Raw genomic sequence first — 18,704 nt, forward strand, 5'->3', positions numbered from 1 at the left:
TTAGCTATGTGTTTTCTGCGTAAGTTACGTTTTTCATGCGTAAAATTAGGGATGCTTTTACAAGGTGTAAACTAGTAACACCTTGTAAAAACATACCTTTTTTTCGATCGCCGCTATTTTTTTTAAATTTCAAATTTTATTTTTCGCCGCGTAACTTTTTTTTTTCCCGACGCAACTTTATTGTCCCGTCGCAATCCACAAAGCCCGACGTAACGTAATTTTGCGCGCTGCCCGTCGGGGAAAATGACGTCACACGCATGCGCAGAACGTCCGGCGCGGGAGCGCGCCTCATTTAAATTGTCATCGCCCCCTGGATGAGAAGACCGACTTGCGACGGAGGCACTTAAGTTACACAGCCGAAAATTTCTAGGTAAGTGCTTTGTGGATCGGGCACTTAGGTAGAAATTTTCCGCCAGTGTAACTTAACTGCTAAAAGTTAAGTTAGGCAGGTTTTTTGAGGATTTGCCCCAATGACCACAGTTGTAGGCAGGACTTTCAACATGCCCCTTTACCTCCCCAGTGAGCAGCATTCCTCTGCGATTTGCATGCAATCTGGGTGCAGGGCAATTTCAGTCCATTCATTTGAACCACACTACTTTAAAAGATGCACAACAAGCTTCACGCGATTTTGAAAGGCACAATTTGACGCACAATCCTGCTGTGCAACAATTGCAGCAGAATCACATTGTATTTGGGGTGATATTAAGGTATAATGGCACCAGCAATCACAGGCAAAATCATGTTGACTATGCCCAATTCATGTTGACTATGCCCAATTCGCAAAGTGTGAATGGAGCCTAATGCCGCATAAACACAGTCGGAATTTCCGACAACAAATGTTCGATGTGAGCTTGTTGTCGGAAAATCCAACCGTGTGTATGCGACACAAGTTTGAGCCAACATTCCGTCGGAAAAAAAATCTGTAGTTTTGTTGTCGGAATGTCCGATCGTGTGTATACGGCATAAGTCGTGTAGGTTGTGAGGTGGGGCCTGCAAGGATCAGTCTTGTTTAAATGAATTGAAAAACGTATGAATTTGGAGGCGAAGTCAATGCCTCAAACTCATTGTTGTGTTCCTCATACCATTCTTGAACATTTTTTTTATCCTGCTGAAAGAGGCCACTGCCATCAGGGAATACTGTTTCCATGAAGGGATGTACTTGGTCAGCAACAATGTTAAGGTAGGTTGTATGTGTCAAGTAACCTTACATTAATGGCGGGACCCAAGGTTTCCAAGCAAAACATTACCCAAAGCATTAAACTGCCTTCGCCGGCTTGTCTTTTTCCCATACTGCATCCTGGTGCCATCACTTTCCCAGGTAAATGACACACACACACCTGGCCATCCACATCATGAAAAAGAAATCGTGATTCATCAGACCAGGCCACCTTTGTTCATTGCTCCGTGGTCAAGTTTTGCCCACTGTAGTTACTTCTGGCTGTGGAGATTGATGATCTTTTGATGACCATGTAAGATTTTATGACATTGTTAAATCAAGATTATCATGTTTTTTAACATTTTGAATTGATGTGTATGTGCCTATAATCTCCATAAGCTCTAGTTTCTAAAATGAGTATGCTTCATAGACAACATGTTTACTTGCTGCCTAATATATCCCAATGAATTTCAGATGTCATTGTAAATCAATGTTAACCTGTCAGTGGTCATAAAATTATCGCGGATCAATGTATGGTTGTAAACAGTCCTTGTCAGCATAAGAGCAGGAAACATACAGCATCTGAAACATACAGCGTCAGTAACAGTTTATTGTAGAACAGTTCCGCAAAACCACGGCCCAGCGGGAAGGACAACGGTGGATTTGCAAGATGCAGAACGGAAGATGGCGACAGCGTTTGCCACAGAGGAGCATAATGCAGCATGGCCGTTCCACACCCAAAAAGGGGAGGCTTCCTGGAAGGTAGATACATCAGATTCAGGTAGTTCTTATTTACAAAATTTTAATGATGTGTCATAATGGCTGCAAAAAAAAATATAAACAAAAGAGGGCAACAGCTAATAAACATACATATAAGGTGTTGCGCCCCCGCCCCCCTTCCCCCCACTGCTCCTACACGTTGTATACTGTACATCTTTGCACAATGCACTTTGGCATAGCTCCCAACTGTCCCTGATTTGGAGGGACTGTCCCTGATTTGGAACAATGTCGCTCTTTCCTCCTCATTTGTCCCATATTTTGGTCTGATCTATATAGTTGTATATAAAATGCACTTTTAGGGCCAGATCCACAAAAACCTGACGTAACTTAAAAAATCCAATTTAAGTTACACTGCCTTAAAGTTTCTACCTAAGTGCCTGATCCACAAAGCACTTATCTAGAAATTTCAGGCTGTGTAACTAAAATTCCGCCGGCGCAAGGCGTTCCTATTCAAATGGGGCGAGTCCCATTTAAATGAGGCGCGCTCCCGCGCCGGCCGTACTGCGCATGCGCGAAGTTACGTTACGCCGAGTTTTTGAGGATCGCGACGGCTTAAAGTTGCGTCGGGGAAAAAAAAATGACATCGGCATGCATTCCTGAGGGAGAACTCCATGCCAATTTTCAAAGAAAAAAACGGCATGGGTTCCCCCCCCAGGAGCATACCAGGCCCTTAGGTCTGGCATGGGTTGTAAGGAGACCCCCCCACGCCGAAAAATTGACGTAGGGGGTCCCCCTACAATCCATACCAGACCCGTATCCAAAGCACGCTACCCGGCCGGCCAGGAAAGGAGTGGGGACGAGCGAGCGCCCCCCCCCCCTCCTGAGCCGTGCCAGGCCGCGTGCCCTCAACATGGGGGGGTTGGGTGCTCTGGGGCAGGGGGGCGCACTGCGGGCCCCCCCACCCCAGAGCACCCTGTCCCCATGTTGATGAGGACAGGACCTCTTCCCGACAACCCTTGCCATTGGTTGTCGGGGTCTGCGGGCGGAGGCTTATCGGAATCTGGGAGTCCCCTTTAATAAGGGGGCCCCCAGATACCGGCCCCCCACCCTAAGTGAATGGATATGGGGTACATCGTACCCCTATCCATTCACCTGGAGGCAAAAAGTAAAAGTTAATAAACACACAACACAAGGCTTTTTAAAATATTTTATTATTCTGCTCCGGACGCCCCCCCTGTCTTCGTTATTAGCTCAATTACCAGGGGGGGCTTCTTCTTCCGCTCTCCGGGGGTCTTCTCCGCTCTCCGGGGGTCTTCTCCGCTCTTCGGGGGGGGCTTCTCCGGACTCCGGGGGGCTTCTTCCATCTTCTCCCCTCTTCCGCTCTTGACTCGGCGAACCCCGGTTCTTCTGCAGCTCTCCGGTGCCTTCTTCTTCAGCGCTGGCTGCCTGCTATGTTTGTGTGTTAGCTCGATTTCAAACAGGCAGCCAGCGCGGTCTTCTGTGGCGTCAGGGTCTTCTGGTCTTCTGTTCTTCCGATGTTGCCTCGTCGCCTGTTGTCGCTGTAATGATGGAAGCGCGCCTTGCATCCCATTTATATAGGCATCACCGTCCCATCATGCTCCGGTAGGTACCCACGTGGTGGGTGCCTATCCACGTGCACCCACCACGTGGGTACCTACCGGAGCATGATGGGACGGTGATGCCTATATAAATGTGATGCAAGGCGCGCTTCCATCATTACAGCGACAACAGGCGACGAGGCAACATCGGAAGACCAGAAGACCCTGGCGTCACAGAAGACCGCGCCGGCTGCCTGTTTGAAATCGAGCTAACACACAAACATAGCAGGCAGCCAGCGCTGAAGAAGAAGGCACCGGAGAGCTGCAGAAGAACCGGGGTTCGCCGAGTCAAGAGCGGAAGAGGGGAGAAGATGGAAGAAGCCCCCCGGAGTCCGGAGAAGCCCCCCCGGAGTCCGGAGAAGCCCCCCCGGAGAGCGGAAGACCCCCGGAGAGCGGAAGACCCCCGGAGAGTGGAAGAAGAAGCCCCCCCTGGTAATTGAGCTAATAACGAAGACAGGGGGGGCGTCCGGAGCAGAATAATAAAATATTTTAAAAAGCCTTGTGTTGTGTGTTTATTAACTTTTACTTTTTGCCTCCAGGTGAATGGATAGGGGTACGATGTACCCCATATCCATTCACTTAGGGTGGGGGGCCGGTATCTGGGGGCCCCCTTATTAAAGGGGACTCCCAGATTCCGATAAGCCTCCGCCCGCAGACCCCGACAACCAATGGCAAGGGTTGTCGGGAAGAGGTCCTGTCCTCATCAACATGGGGACAGGGTTCTCTGGGGTGGGGGGGCCCGCAGTGCGCCCCCCTGCCCCAGAGCACCCAACCCCCCCATGTTGAGGGCATGCGGCCTGGCACGGCTCAGGAGGGGGGGGGGGGCGCTCGCTCGTCCCCACTCCCTTCCTGGCTGGCCGGGTAGCGTGCTTTGGATACGGGTCTGGTATGGATTGTAGGGGACCCCCTACGTCGATTTTTCGGCGTAGGGGGGGTCCCCTTACAACCCATACCAGACCTAAGGGCCTGGTATGCTCCTGGGGGGGAACCCATGCCGGTTTTGTTTTTTACAAATTGACGTGGAGTTCTCCCTCGGGAAAGCATACCAAATGCCGTCGCTGGAATGGGCCTTTACAAGGTGTGACTAACTTTACACTTTGTAAAACGAGCCCTAATTTTACACTTGCAAAATAACACTTACGGCGCAAAAAGGAAGCTAGAAAGCTTTGTGGATCGCCTTAAGTGCTAATTTGCATACTAGCAACGGCATTTCGACTCGAAATGCCCCCAGCGGCGGATGCGGTACTGCATCCTAAAATTAGGCAGTGTAATTCAATTACACATGCCGGATCTTCTGTCTAACTTTGGAAAAAGCCTTTTGAGGATCGTTTCCAAAGTTACACACAGACTGAACAGCAGTTAAGTCGGAGTATCTCTTTTGAGGATCTGGCCCCATCTTTTTATCTTTCAAAAAGTGTTTTCAAGTGCTAAACCTTTAATTAAATGTCTGCATTTTGTAAATTTCAAAAGCCAGTATAAAAAAAAAAAAAAAAAAAAAAAAAACACTTGTTGCTTTAATACAGCTCTATATAGAGCCAATATAACAACAATGCATCTGGTACCAATCCACAAAACACGTTTGGATACTATAGATTAACTTGGCCAGATTCACAACCGAGATACGACGGCGTATCTCCAGATACGCCGTCGTATCTCTGAATTGCGCCGTCGTATCTATGCGCCTGATTCTTAGAATCAGTTACGCATAGATTTCCCTTAGCTCCGACAGGCGTAACTGTGTTACACCGTCGTATCGTAAATGCATATTTACGCTGGCCGCTAGGTGGCGCGTCCGTCAAATTCCGTGTCGAGTATGCAAATTAGCTAGATACGCGAATTCACGAACGTACGCCCGGCCGACGCAGTACATTTACGCCATTTACGTTAGGCTTTTCCCAGCGTACAGTTACCCCTGCTATATGGTGGCGTAAGTGCGGCGTACCAATGTTAAGTATGGCCGTCATTCCCGCAAAGAAATTTGAAAATTTTACGTTGTTTGCGTAACTCGTCCGTGAATGGGGCTGGACGTAATTTACGTTCACGTCAAAACCAATACGTCCTTGCGGCGAATTAGGAGCAATGCACACAGGGAGATTTCCACGGACGGCGCATGCGCCGTTCGTGAAAAACGTCAATCACGTCGGGTCACACAACATTTACATAAAACACGCCCCCCTGTCCCACATTTGAATTAGGCGGGCTTACGCCGGCCGATTTACGCTACGCCGCTGCAACTTACGGAGCAAGTGCTTTGAGAATACAGCACTTGCCCGTCTAAGTTGCGGAGGCGTAACGTAAATCGGATACGTTACGCCGCCGCAGAGATACGCGGATGTACCAGAATCTAGCCCACTGTGTCCAGATTATTTGAAATGCCCATTTTTCATCCAGTTTATATCTAATATCTTGCTTTTCAAGTGATTTTTTGATATGGAGGACATCTGTTTTTACCATGCATGTGTGCCATGTTATTGCTTATGATTTTGATGTATATATGGTCTGCAACATGTCAATGATATGTCTATGTATTTACCTGTTGTTACTGGTACTCATCGTTCTTAATAAAATAAACATACATTTTTTAACATTGACTCAATTGATTAAGCCATGTCATATACCTCATCTAAAGTTCAACCCCCCCCCCCTCTTTTTGTATAGATTAGGGATGGAGCTGTATGGTCCCATGTACCTAATTTAAAGCCCCAAAACATTCCTATTATCCATATACTGTTTCTATGAAAATCACAGTGTAAATACCTTTTTAGGGCTCATTTACAGGAGCAGCTGCATTGAATGCATGGCTGCTGGTCGTGTAAAAAGTGTGAAATGCCAATCTCGGTGCAACACACCATTACATTTTTTCCTTTTTTTTCTCTATGCATATTTATTTTTAAATGTTACAAAGAGGCATTTCATTAAAATGGTTGTAAACCTCAGATATGAAATATGAACAAAGCACATCCCTCTATAGTGTGTACTTGTCTCAATAGGAGCACTGTATTATTTCTCTCTACTGCTTCCTCCCTCTGCTATTAGTATGAGTCACTTCTGACAAGTTTTTGAGAGAAAAAAATGGTGACTGGGGAGGGACCTCCAGCCGATTGACAGCCTCAGCTCTTATCCTTTGTGCAGGGTGTGGAGGGGGATGTGTCCCTTCCCTCCAATCAGCTCTCAGAACTCTTCTCACTGAGCTCTGTAGAGTGTAACCTCAGCTCTCCACCCACTTTTCTTCTGAACTCTCAGACAAGCTTTATAGTTCAGCACTTTAAACGGATGTGGAGAAGAGAACACTGCAGATAAACAGGTACAACTTATGTGGTTTCATCTCTGTGTATCACCAGGTCAGTCACTTCACTGGGTATTTTTGAGGTTGTACAATCACTTTAAGTTCTACTTGCCGCAGCCCAGTGCACACCATTCTGTACTGAAAAAAATACTGCATGTCAGTGAACACCATTGCAATGCAGTGATGTAAACTTGCCTGATAGGAAACAAGGCTATTTGCCCTGTCTTATACCCAGCGCAGTCTCAAAGCATCTGGTGTGAGCGAGCCCTTAAAGTGGAGCTAAATGCAACTTTCCTTCAATGGGCCCCATCCCTCACTGACGCAGGTGTCAGTTTTCCTGGTACACAGGGGCCGTGCTAGTGATGTAAGCTGCGCATGCACAGTTCAGTTTACATGCCGGAAAAGACAGTGAGCAGGCAGGTAGGTGTATTTTATTAAAGAAGAGAAATTGCATGTCTCTTGTGCAATAAAGAGCCTGCCTGCCTCCTCGCAGTTTTTGATCAGGGTTCCACTTTAAATAGCTTTGGAGCAGTCACGTGACAGCACAGTTTTGACTGCTCTGTGTCAATGAGGGGTTTGACAACGGTACTGAATTACACATGTAGCGCCCCCTTACTTTTAGTATGGGCACTACGCTAAAGTTAGTGGGGAATGGGAGAGTTACCTTGCTCCCATTCACAATTTGCTAAAATTGGGACTTCTGTCACTCCAGAAACGTCCACTGGATCAGTCTGTGCTCCAGGGATGCAATACCATCCCTGGCCAGCAGTTGGCACCAGAGGGGTTCTGGCAGAGCAACTTTCCCCAGCAGCCAATCAGAGAAGATTCTCACTCGCAAAGCCTGCTGGGAGGGGTATATCTGTGATAGGTATCCGCAAGTTTCCGCCAGCGCGGCCCACCAGGCCAGAATTCCAGTCTACACAAACCCTCATCTGGTGGTAAAAAGGGACTCCAGTGACTTACTGGGTCCCCAGTTCTATTGAGAGGATCTCAGGCTGGGTGCCGTTCGATTGGGGGGTCGGCTTGAGGGGAACCCGGAGGCAGGTTGTCCAACAGGGCTTGAACGAACCAATCGAGTGACCGGAATGTTGACAGGTACGTTTTGCTGTCATGCGGTGACCTATGCTAAAACCTACTGGGAGGATTTGCTCCATTTATCCATCTAGCTCACCTAAAGTAATTGGCCTGTGGCAGAGGCCCTAGAGCCAGGTCTGTGAGAGAGATCTGTTCCTCCCAGCAAATCCTAAGTGACACTTCGGCTGCCAGGCTTGTGAGAGGGGTCTGTCTGGGGGCACTTTACCCACTCCAAATAGAGTGGCGACGAATAATAATTTGGTACTCTATTGAGCTAAGACTGCTCAATTAATACCCGGGCCTGACACTGCAAGGGTCTCCCCTTTCTTCATCAACCTGCTCTTCCCATTTAATGTTGATGTTGGCCGTGTTTGGCCTGGAATAAAGCATTGGAAAACCCTTTATTCACTGTCTGGACCTTCGCTCACTGCTTTGTTCTCCAACTGCACCCATACGCCACACTAAGGTAACTCAGTATGCTGATCCCAATAACAAATCAGCAGCTCCTTCGGGGGTAGCGCTACACACATACCATTGACGGGAGAGAGCTCACTCCCACCAGCTGCTTATTGACACAGAGCAGCTGGAGCTGATTAAGAAAAGGTATTTACATTGTAATTTCTTAGGAAAAAGTATACAGCATGCTTCTATCATGCATATATATATATATATATATATATATATATATATATATATATATATATATATATATATTTCATGCAATGTATGTGTATATGAGGTTTCAGTAAGCACTGACTTTAGCATGAAACGCGTTACCTTTCTTGTTTCTGTCATACCTGTGATTTGATTTTAATGCTTCGATAAAGATACCAAGGAGTGCAGCAATATTCTGGATTTTGCATGTTACTTCTATGTGAGTTTTTTTAGGCTTACCTTCTAATTCCAGTTCAGAGTTTACATCCATCTCTAGGATTATATTCACCCCAACCTCCCTCACACTTAAATTCCCATTTCACTTACCTTAAAGCGGAGTTCTTACTAAAATAAAAAAATAAAAATGTTAAAATCAGCAGCTACAAATACTGCAGCTGCTGACTTTTAATAATCAGACACTTATGCCGCGTACACACGATCGGTTAAACTGATGAGAACGGTCTGATGGACCGGTTTCATCGGTCCAAACCGATCGTGTGTGGGCGCCATCGGTTATATAACCATTGGTTAAAAAAAAAGCCAACTTGTTTTAAATTTAACCGATGGATTCCTAACCGATGGGAAAAAAACGATCGTTTGTAGGCACGTCCATCGGTAAAAATCCACGCATGCTCAGAATCAAGTCGACGCATGCTTGGAAGCATTGAGCTTCGTTTTTTTTCAGCACGTCGTTGTGTTGATGGACTGATCGTGTGTATGCGGCATGACCTGTTCCATGGTCCAGCAATGCGGGGGAACGAAGCCCCACTCGTCTTTCCCTCCTACAGGCATCACTACAAAAAGGACATTAAACTCCTGCAAGGCTATTTAAAACACCTAAACATTTTAAAAAAAATTGGGGATTTGGTCACACCATATGGCTATATGGTGCTTAAGCCCACTTACTGCGTCAAAGTACCCCATTATTAGTGGGTCCTATGCTATGGGATAAATACACTCCTCTATATGGGAGGGGGGGGGGATTGGGTGCAGTGCCTAATCCCAAGGGACCTGGACTTATGGCTCCACCATCTTTAATGCATTTTTTAGGGTCTGCCCCCAAGTATTTGTTTGTTTGTTTGTTTTTTGGGCTTTAAAGGAGAACTCAAGGAATTATCATAAGAAAGATCATATCATTTTAGTATTCATTACACCTACCGCCATGCTGCCCTTTTCAGAGGTACAGCTGCAAAAACTTCAATTAGAGCAAAGTAGTATTATGAACTTACTCCTTCTCCTTCTGGTCCCTGCATAGTCTGCATCCGGTTCCCTTCATTATTTCATCTGATCTTGAAGGGGAACTCCACACCAAATTTTAAATAAAAAACCGGCATGGGTTCCCCCTCCAAGAGCTTACCAGGCCCTTGGGTCTGCTATGGATTTTAAGAGGAAAAAACGGCGTGGGGGTCCCCCCAGAATCCATACCAGACCCTTATCCAAGCACGCAGCCAGAATGGTCAGGAAAGGGGGTGGGGACAAGCAAGCGCCCCCCCTGAACTGTACCAGGCCGCATGCCCTCAACATGGGGGGGGTGGGTGCTTTGGGGCAGGGGGTGCCCTGCGGCCCCCCCACCCAAAGCACCCCGTCCCCATGTAGATGAGGACAAGGGCCTCTTCCCAACAACCCTGGCCGTTGGTTGTCGGGGTCTGCGGGAATCCAGGAGCCCCCTTTAATAAGGGGGCCCCCAGATCCCAGTCCCCCACGCTATGTGAACGAGTATGGGGTACATCGTACCCCTACCCATTCACCTGGGGGAGAAAAGTGTTAATAAAAAAAAACACACTAGACAGGCCTTTAAAGTAATTTATTAGGCAGCTCCAGGGGTCTTTTTTTTGTTTTCGAGGGTCTATTCCGACTTCTCCACTCTCTTCGGCCTCTTCTCCGGCTCTCCTGTTCTCCTGCTCTACGGTGCCTTCTGCCGGGCTCCTCCGCTATCTTTTGCCTGCTCTTTTACTAGCGGTGGCCCGGTCTTCTCCGTTGTCTTCCCTCTTCTCTACTTCAGATGTTGACATCACGCTCTCTCCCGCTGTTATGCCATGTGCGCGGTCTGCAACAACTTATATAGGCAAGTGGCATTGTCACCGGGTGATGTCATCCGGTGACCCCGCCCCTTATGACGTCACTGTCCCATCGTGCCCTGGGTGGTGACGTCATGGGGCGGACGTATGCCGGCTTCAAGTCGCAGGGCAAAGTCAGATCCAAAGTAGGATGGCTGTCATGTCATACCAGTGTATACCCAGCCTAAAGGACAACTGCACCTTTTATTTATTAAAAAAATGCTTTAAACCATCTGACCCTGTTTTTGGTCAGCTTCCAAATGTGCATTCTAGCATCAATTTCTACCAAAAAAAATCAGAAGACACAAGAGATGGGGCTTGCAGAAAGGGATGATATCATAGGTGTAGTATGGTGGCAATATGAATTATAGTCCTACATGGAAGGTTCCCCCAGTAAACAGAACCTTTTCTTCCTCTAAAAATCTTTGCCTGTGGGTGTTTATGTATTCTTCTATAATAAATAATAATTAATGGTTAATGTCCTCCATAAGAATATGTAAGAGTATTTAGCACAAACACGTATATACTGTATATCATTTTTAATCTCTTGCCGTTTATCTGGACATGGATATATAAGCAGCTGTTGTACAGCAGTGGGTCTCAGAAGCAGATGTTTCACATACTTATTCATGTCACTGGCTTCCAGTGTGTTGTTTGAACAGATGTACACAGTCTAGAAACATCATATACCAAAGGAGAGAATGTACAGTTGCAATAAAAAGTATGTGAACCCTTTTGGAATGATATGACTTTCTGCATAAATTGGTCATAAAATGTGACCTGATCTTCATCTAAGTCACAACAATAGACAATCACAGTCTGCTTAAACTAATAACACACAAGGAATTAAATGTTACCATGTTTTTATTGAACACACCATGTAAACATTCACAGTGCAGGTGGAAAAGGTATGTGAATCCCTAGTCTAACGACATCTCCAAGAGCAAATTGGAGTGAGGTGTCAGCCAACTGGAGTCCAATCAATGAGATGAGATTGGAGGTGTTGGTTACAGCTGTCCTGCCCTATAAAAAAATACACACCAGTTGTGGGTTTGCATTTCACAAGAAGCATTGCCTGATGTGAATGATGCCTCGCACAAAAGAGCTCTCAGAAGACCTACGATTAAGAATTGTTGACTTGTAAATTGTAAAGCTGGAAAGGGTTATAAAAGTATCTCCAAAAGTCTTGTTGTTCATCAGTCCACGGTAAGACAAATTGTCTATAAATGGAGAAAGTTCAGCACTGCTGCTACTCTCTCTAGGTGTGGCCGTCCTGTAAAGGTGACTGCAAGAGCACAGCGCAGACTGCTCAATGAGGTGAAGAAAAATTCTAGAGTGTCAGCTAAAGACTTACAAAAGTCTCTTGCATATGCTAACATCCCTGTTAGCAAATCTACGATATGTAAAACACTAAACAAGAATGGATTTCATGGGAGGATACCACAGAGGAAAAAACATTGCTGCACGTTTACAGTTTGCACAAGAGCACCTGGATGTTCCACAGCAGTACTGGCAAAATATTCTGTGGACAGATAAAACCAAGGTTGAGTTGTTTGGAAGAAACACACAACACTATGGGGCAGATCCAGGTAGATCGGCACATTCCTCTACGCTGCGCTACGCCGCCGTAACTTACATTTTTTTGGTATCCTGAAAGGATTTCCACCGTAAGTTATGGCGGCGTAGCGTAACTTTGGCGGCGTAAGGGCGCGCAATTCAAATGTATGTGATGGGGGCGTGTTTTATGTAAATACGTCTTGACCCGACGTAAATGACGTTTTTTTCCAACTATGCATGCGCCGTCCCTGGGGGTATCCCAGTGCGCATGCTCGAAATTAAACCAAACAAGCCAATGCTTACGACGGTGACGTCATTCTACGCAAATCCCTATTCGCGAACGACTTATGCAAACGACAAAAAATTCAAAATTCGGCGTGGGAACGACGGCCATACTTAACATTGAGTACGCCTCATATAGCAGGGGTAACTATACGCCGGAAAAAGCCGAACGCAAACGACGTAAAAAAATGCACCGGCCGTACGTACGTTCGTGGATCGCCGTATCTAGCTAATTTGCATACTCGACACGAAATTCGACGGAAACGCCACCTAGCGGCCGCCGGAAAAATGCACCTAAGATCCGACGGCGTACTAAGATGTACGCCTGTCGGATCGAGCCCAAATGCAGTCGTATCTTGTTTTGTAGATACAAAACAAAGATACGACGCGGGAAATTTGAAATTCCGTGGCGTATCAATAGATACGCCGGCGTAATTCTTCTGTGGATCTGGCCCCATGTGTGGAGAAAAAGAGGCACAGCATACCAACATCAAAACCTCATCCCAACTGTGAAGTATGGTGAAGGGGGCATCATGGTTTGGGGCTGCTTTTCTGCATCAGGGCCTGGATGGATTGCTTTCATCAAAGGAAAAATGAATTCCCAAGTTTATCAAGACATTTTGCAAGAGAACTTAAGGCCATCTGTCCACCAGCTGAACCTCAACAGGAGATGGGTGTTGCAACAGGAAAACGACCCAAAGCATAGAAGTAAATCAACAACAGAATAGCTTAAACAGAAGAAAATACGCCTTCTGGAGTAGCCCAGTCAGAGTCCTGACCTCAACCCGATTGAGATGCTGTGGCATGACCTCAAGAAAGCGATTCACACCAGACATCCCAAGAATATTGCTGAACTGAAACAGTTCTGTAAAGAGGAATGGTCAAGAATTACTCCTGACCGTTATGTCTGATCTGCAACTACAGGAAACGTTTGGTTGAAGTTATTGCTGCCAAAGGAGGTTCAACCAGTTATTAAATCCAAGGGTTCACATACTTTTTCCACCTGCACTGTGAATGTTTACATGGTGTGTTCAATAAAAACATGGTAACATTTAATTCTTTGTGTGTCATTAGTTTAAGCAGACTGTGATTGTCTATTGTTGTGAAGATTAGATCACATTTTATGACCAATTTGCGCAGAAATCTATATCATTCCAAAAGGGTTCACATACTTTTTATTGCAACTGTATGTCCTATAAGAATATAAATGTATATAAAGAAGGAGACTGTATTTGATATGAAAACATGCTGTTGTGAAATAGCTGATATGATATTGTCTTGGTACGTTTATAATTATATATACTGTACTTTACCCACAAAATCCTCAGTATTGTTCAGCCCTCTGCTTTGGTTTTCAAGAACTCTTCATCGATATTCATGCAATGGGGGATCCTTCACTCAAAAAGATTTACCAGAATAAAAATTAGATTAGTCAATACAGAGGCCTATTGTAGAGCTTAGGTCTTGTGATATAAAACTAAGGCGCCATGGAATCAGTTAACTACAACTAACAAGTAAGTAGATGGAGATTATCATATCCCATTTCTACCTTTCTTAATGCCAATGTCATCAAATATGTTGAATTTGAAGTTAGAATTATGACTAGGGTTGCACTGATACCACTTTTTTAAAGACTGAGGACAAGTACCGATACTTTTTTTCAAGTACTCGCCGATACCGATTAACAATTACTTTTATCATGTGACAGGTTTTAAAGCGCAAATTTGTAAATACGTCATTTTTCTCCTTCACTGATTTGCGCCGATGAGGCTGCACTGATGGGCACTGATAGGCTGCACTGAAGGGCACTGATGAAAAGGCACTTATAAGCAGCACTGATAGGTGGCACTGATATGAAGCATTGATAAACACTGATAGGTGGCACTGAAGGGCACTGATGGAGTGGCACTGATGAGAAGGCACTAATAAGCAGCACTGATAGGTGGCACTGATATGCAGCACTGATGCGCACTGATAGGTGACACTGATAGGCGGCACTGATGGGCACTGAAAGGCATCACTGATTTGGCTGTGTGTAACATAACTTGGCTGTGTGTAACGACTAACAAGCCTTACTGCGGGCATACAGGGTGGTCGTCGTGGTGTTCTGATGCCTCCAACACGCCACTGACTCCCTCTGTCTTCTCCGCCCACTGACTTCTAGGAATGAGCGTGTGACGCCTCCAACAGACCTCCAACTCCCTCACTGCTGGAGCCTGGAGCTATTGAGTTAAGCATCAGAGCATTTGCACGAGTATTACTTGTGCAAATGCTCTGTATCTGCACCGATACTAGTATTGATGTAACCCTAATTATGTTGCTTAAAGCGGAGTTCCACCCAAAAATGGAACTTCCGCTTATCCCACTCCTCACCCCCTTACATGCCACATTTGGCATGTAATTTTTTTTGGGGGGGAGTGGGGGCTTCAGGAGAAGGGGACTTCCTGTCCCACTTCCTCCTTCCACCGAGGGGCTGCAAAGGCGATTAAGCTTAATCGCCGTTTGGCAGCCCCTCCCTGTAGGCGATCGCCTAGGACACGTGACAGGTCCTAGGCGATCGCCTGTCCAATCAAACAGCGCAGCGCCGGGCCGCACCACGCGCGCATGCGCAGTGTCGCTCGCACATGCGCAGTGGGTGCCCGGCCGTGAAGCTGAAAGCTGTCACGGCCGGGTGCCCACAGTGACAATGATGACGCCGGCAGGGGAGGGGGGGAGAGGAGTGGAGCCCCGGCCGGCGCATCGCTGGAACGCTGGAGCAGGTAAGTGTCTGTTTATTAAAAGCCAGCAGCTACACTTTTTGTAGCTGCTGACTTTTAATAAACATAAATATTGGCTGGAACTCCACTTTAATGTGACAGGGTAATGGTCAATCATTCCCATAGACACCCTCCTAAACCTTGTGGACAGCCTTTCCAGAAGAATTAAAGCTGTTATAGCTGCAAAGGTTGTGCCAACTCAATATTTAATCATACGGACTAAGACTGAAATGCCATGTAAGTTCATGTATTTGTAAAGGCAGGTGTCCCAATACTTTTGACAATATAGTGTATATCCAAAGGAATGGGTAAAGTGAGCACCACTAATGCCGCGTACAGACGGTCGTTTTTTGTGATGAAAAAAAACGACGTTTTTGAAAACGTCATTTAAAATGATCGTGTGTGGGGAAAAACGTTGTTTTATGTCTTCTGAAAAACGACAAAAAAAAATTCGAACATGCTCGAATTTTTTGTGTCGTATTTCAAAACGTTGTTTTTTGTTTCACAGAAATTGACCGTGTGTACCAAAAAACGACGTTTTTAAACCCGCGCATGCCCAGAAGCTAGTTTCAATGGAAAAAAGTGGTGAAACGTAACCTCGCTTTGCTAGAGCATTGTGAAAAAACGATGGTGTGTAGGCAATGTCGTTTTTGAAAATGATGTTTCAAAAACGTTGTTTTATTTCATGATTTAAAACGTCGTTTTTTTTTCATCACAAAAAACGACCGTCTGTACGCGGCATAAGTCTTATAGCCAATGTTGTGAATATCTTACGAGAGGTTAGAATCCCAAAGGGGGTAAAAGAACCCCCTTCCTCTTAGAGGGTAGGGGGGGCTGTAGTTGGGGTTTTAACTCTTACAAATGATGTAAGGACCAGTGAGCAGGCTTTTGAAAATCAGTTAAACTCAGTTTGTGAATGGCCTTTATTCCAAGAATGCATGATAAATATGAGTAGGGGGGGGGGGGGGGGGGCATGTATCTAAATGACTGTCTTCCATGAGTTGCAACTCCAGCTACCTGCCAACAATCGACATCAGAAGTCAGGCCTACTGGGGACTCATTTAGAGTAAGCGACAACATTAAAACTGATTTTATGTTTTACCTTTCAGATTTACAAGAGAGGGATGGATAAATCTGTAATATATGTAAAATGGGAAATCCCATTTAAAGGGGTTGTAAAGGATTTTTTCCCCCCTCAATAGCTTCCTTTACCTTAGTGCAGTCCTCCTTCAGTTACCTCATCCTTCCATTTTGCTTTTAAATGTCCTTATTTCTTCTGAGAAACCCTAACTTCCTGTTCTTCTGTCTGTAACTACACACAGTAATGCAAGGCTTTCTCCCTGGTGTGGAGAAAGCCTCTTGGGGGGGGGGGGGGGGGGTGAGCAGGTAAGTCAGGACACTCTACTTTGCAGATAGAGAAAGGAGCTGTGTGGTAGTGGGCGTCCTGACACTCCTGCTCGCCCCCTCAAGAGGCTTTCTCCACACCAGGAAGAAAGCCTTTCATTACTGTGTGGAGTTACAGACAGAAGAACAGGAAGTGAGGATTTCTCAGAAGAAATAAGGACATTTAGCCCTGGTTCACACTGGGCTGCGGGAGTGAAGCCGTGCAAGTTCAGCTGAACTCGCACAATTTCACTCCCGCTGGCAGTCCCGATTTCGGCCACAATTTAAGAGACATCTGTGCAGGTTTCTGCACAGATGTCTATGTAAATCGCGGCCCTAAATCGCAAAAAAGTAGTACAGGAACTACTTTTTGAAATCGGTGCAGCGCCGCAGATGCGGCGTCACACCGATTAGGATGGTGTCATTGCCGACAATTGCCGGCAAATGCCGCCGATTTGAGATGCGATTTCACAAGTGAAATCGCATCTCAAATCGAACCATATCGTACCCAGTGTGAACCTGGGCTGAAAAGCAAAATGGAAGGATGAGGTAAGTGAAGGAGGACTGCACTAAGGTAAAGGAAGCTGTTTAGGGAAACATTTTTTTCCCCTTTACAACCCCTTTAAGTAGATCTGAACTCTTGATATGAAATTTAGCTTGCTAAAGCAATGTGAACCATTGACAATGTTTGTACCATAAAATATAGTTTTCCCCCTCCAGAGGCACATATGACAATACAAAAGAACAACTGGGAGACAGTTCTGACCCCATAACAGAGGGTGTCTGAACAAGAACTTTCATGAACGGGTTACCAGGTATTATTTTAATGAAAGCTGCAGATTTTAAATTGTTAGAAAACATTTAAAAGCTTATTTGGGAATTTAGTGTTTACATTTGGATCTAGTTCAAAGCTGATTGTTTGCTATGGGGGAACACAGACAGTTCTTGTTTTGAACCCTTTGATGTTGTAAATGCGGCCCGGTTTTATGAAGTGTTTTTGTAAATGTCAATGACCTTCCTTTCTGTTTTCTGCCGGTCAAACCAGCTCAATGGAGTTGGTTTGAAATACAGGGCCAGTTCACACTGCTGCATGGTGCGAGATTGCATGTGATTCGCACCGTGCTGCAAATCACAAGCAATGTCCGTGCGATGCAAATTCAGCCATATAGATAGCATAGCTGAATTCGCATCGCATTCGGACCAAAGTGGCAGCTGGTGCTCAAATAAAAAAAAAAAAAACATAAATTGCCACCACTGTGCCATCAAACGCAGCTACTGTACCCATCAATTGCTGCCAGTGTGCCCATCAATTGCTGCCAGTGGGCCCATCAATTGCTGACACTGTGCCTATCAATTGCTGCCACTGTGCCACATCAAATGCTGCCAGTGTGCCCATCAATTGCCGCTACTGTGCCCCATCAAATGCTGCCAGTATGCCCCATCAAATGCTGCCAGTGTGCCCATCAATTGTCGCTACTGTGCCCCATCAAATGCTGCCAGTGTGCATCGCCTGGCACTTACCTGTCTTGCATTGGATCAGCGGCGGTGTCCTGCACGTCCTCAATGTCTTCTTCCGTCCTCTCTATCAGGCGTCCAATCACATCGCCTGACATTTCAGCCAATCAGGTGACAGGTAACAGACCCGAGCACCTGATTGGCTGAGAGGTGGTTCTGTGTTAGCAAAGCAAATTCCTTTGCTTTGCTAACACAACGCTGAGCGAACAGCGAATGCATTGCGCCCACTGTTCACCTTTTTGGGCGCCTATTAGAACCTACAGCTCTAATCAGGTGCTTCCAAAAAATACCCCCGCCGCTGTAATTCAGGTGCCCGAAAAGAGCGGTGCCAAGAGAGAGGGGGCCCATGCGCCCCTTATGGACACACCGCCACTGGCTACCGGGAGACATGCAATGCGGGACCCGCAGTGGATTTGCAGGGTTCCCGCATTGCTGCAGTGTGAACCGAGACACGGATCATTCAATTCCTTCCCGATAAATAGAATGATGTTCTCTTGCTATCATCTGCCTAGCACACGATGGATGTGGAAATGAGTTTGTCAGAACAACGCAGCAATGGTACTGCTTTTTACTCACTCTTTCACAAGCATTTCCAACGTGAAGCTGAATCAGAACTCAAAACATACAAAATCCTCACATAATAAT

The 18,704-nt window shown here is 45.9% G+C and overlaps 1 protein-coding gene across 1 annotated transcript in view; it reads right to left on the reverse strand.

Moving 5' to 3' along the window:
• ZNF438 (zinc finger protein 438) overlaps nt 1-17,636 on the reverse strand; it is a 34,367-nt gene extending 16,731 nt beyond the window's left edge. The window contains exon 1 of the mRNA XM_040354298.1: nt 17,559-17,636. Within this exon, the coding sequence (XP_040210232.1) occupies nt 17,559-17,636 (78 nt within the window). The remainder of the gene's footprint in view (nt 1-17,558) is intronic.
• Nucleotides 17,637-18,704: the final 1,068 nt, after the last annotated feature.

The sequence above is a fragment of the Rana temporaria genome, chromosome 5, assembly GCF_905171775.1.
Source record: "Rana temporaria chromosome 5, aRanTem1.1, whole genome shotgun sequence".
Classification (NCBI taxonomy): domain Eukaryota; kingdom Metazoa; phylum Chordata; class Amphibia; order Anura; family Ranidae; genus Rana; species Rana temporaria.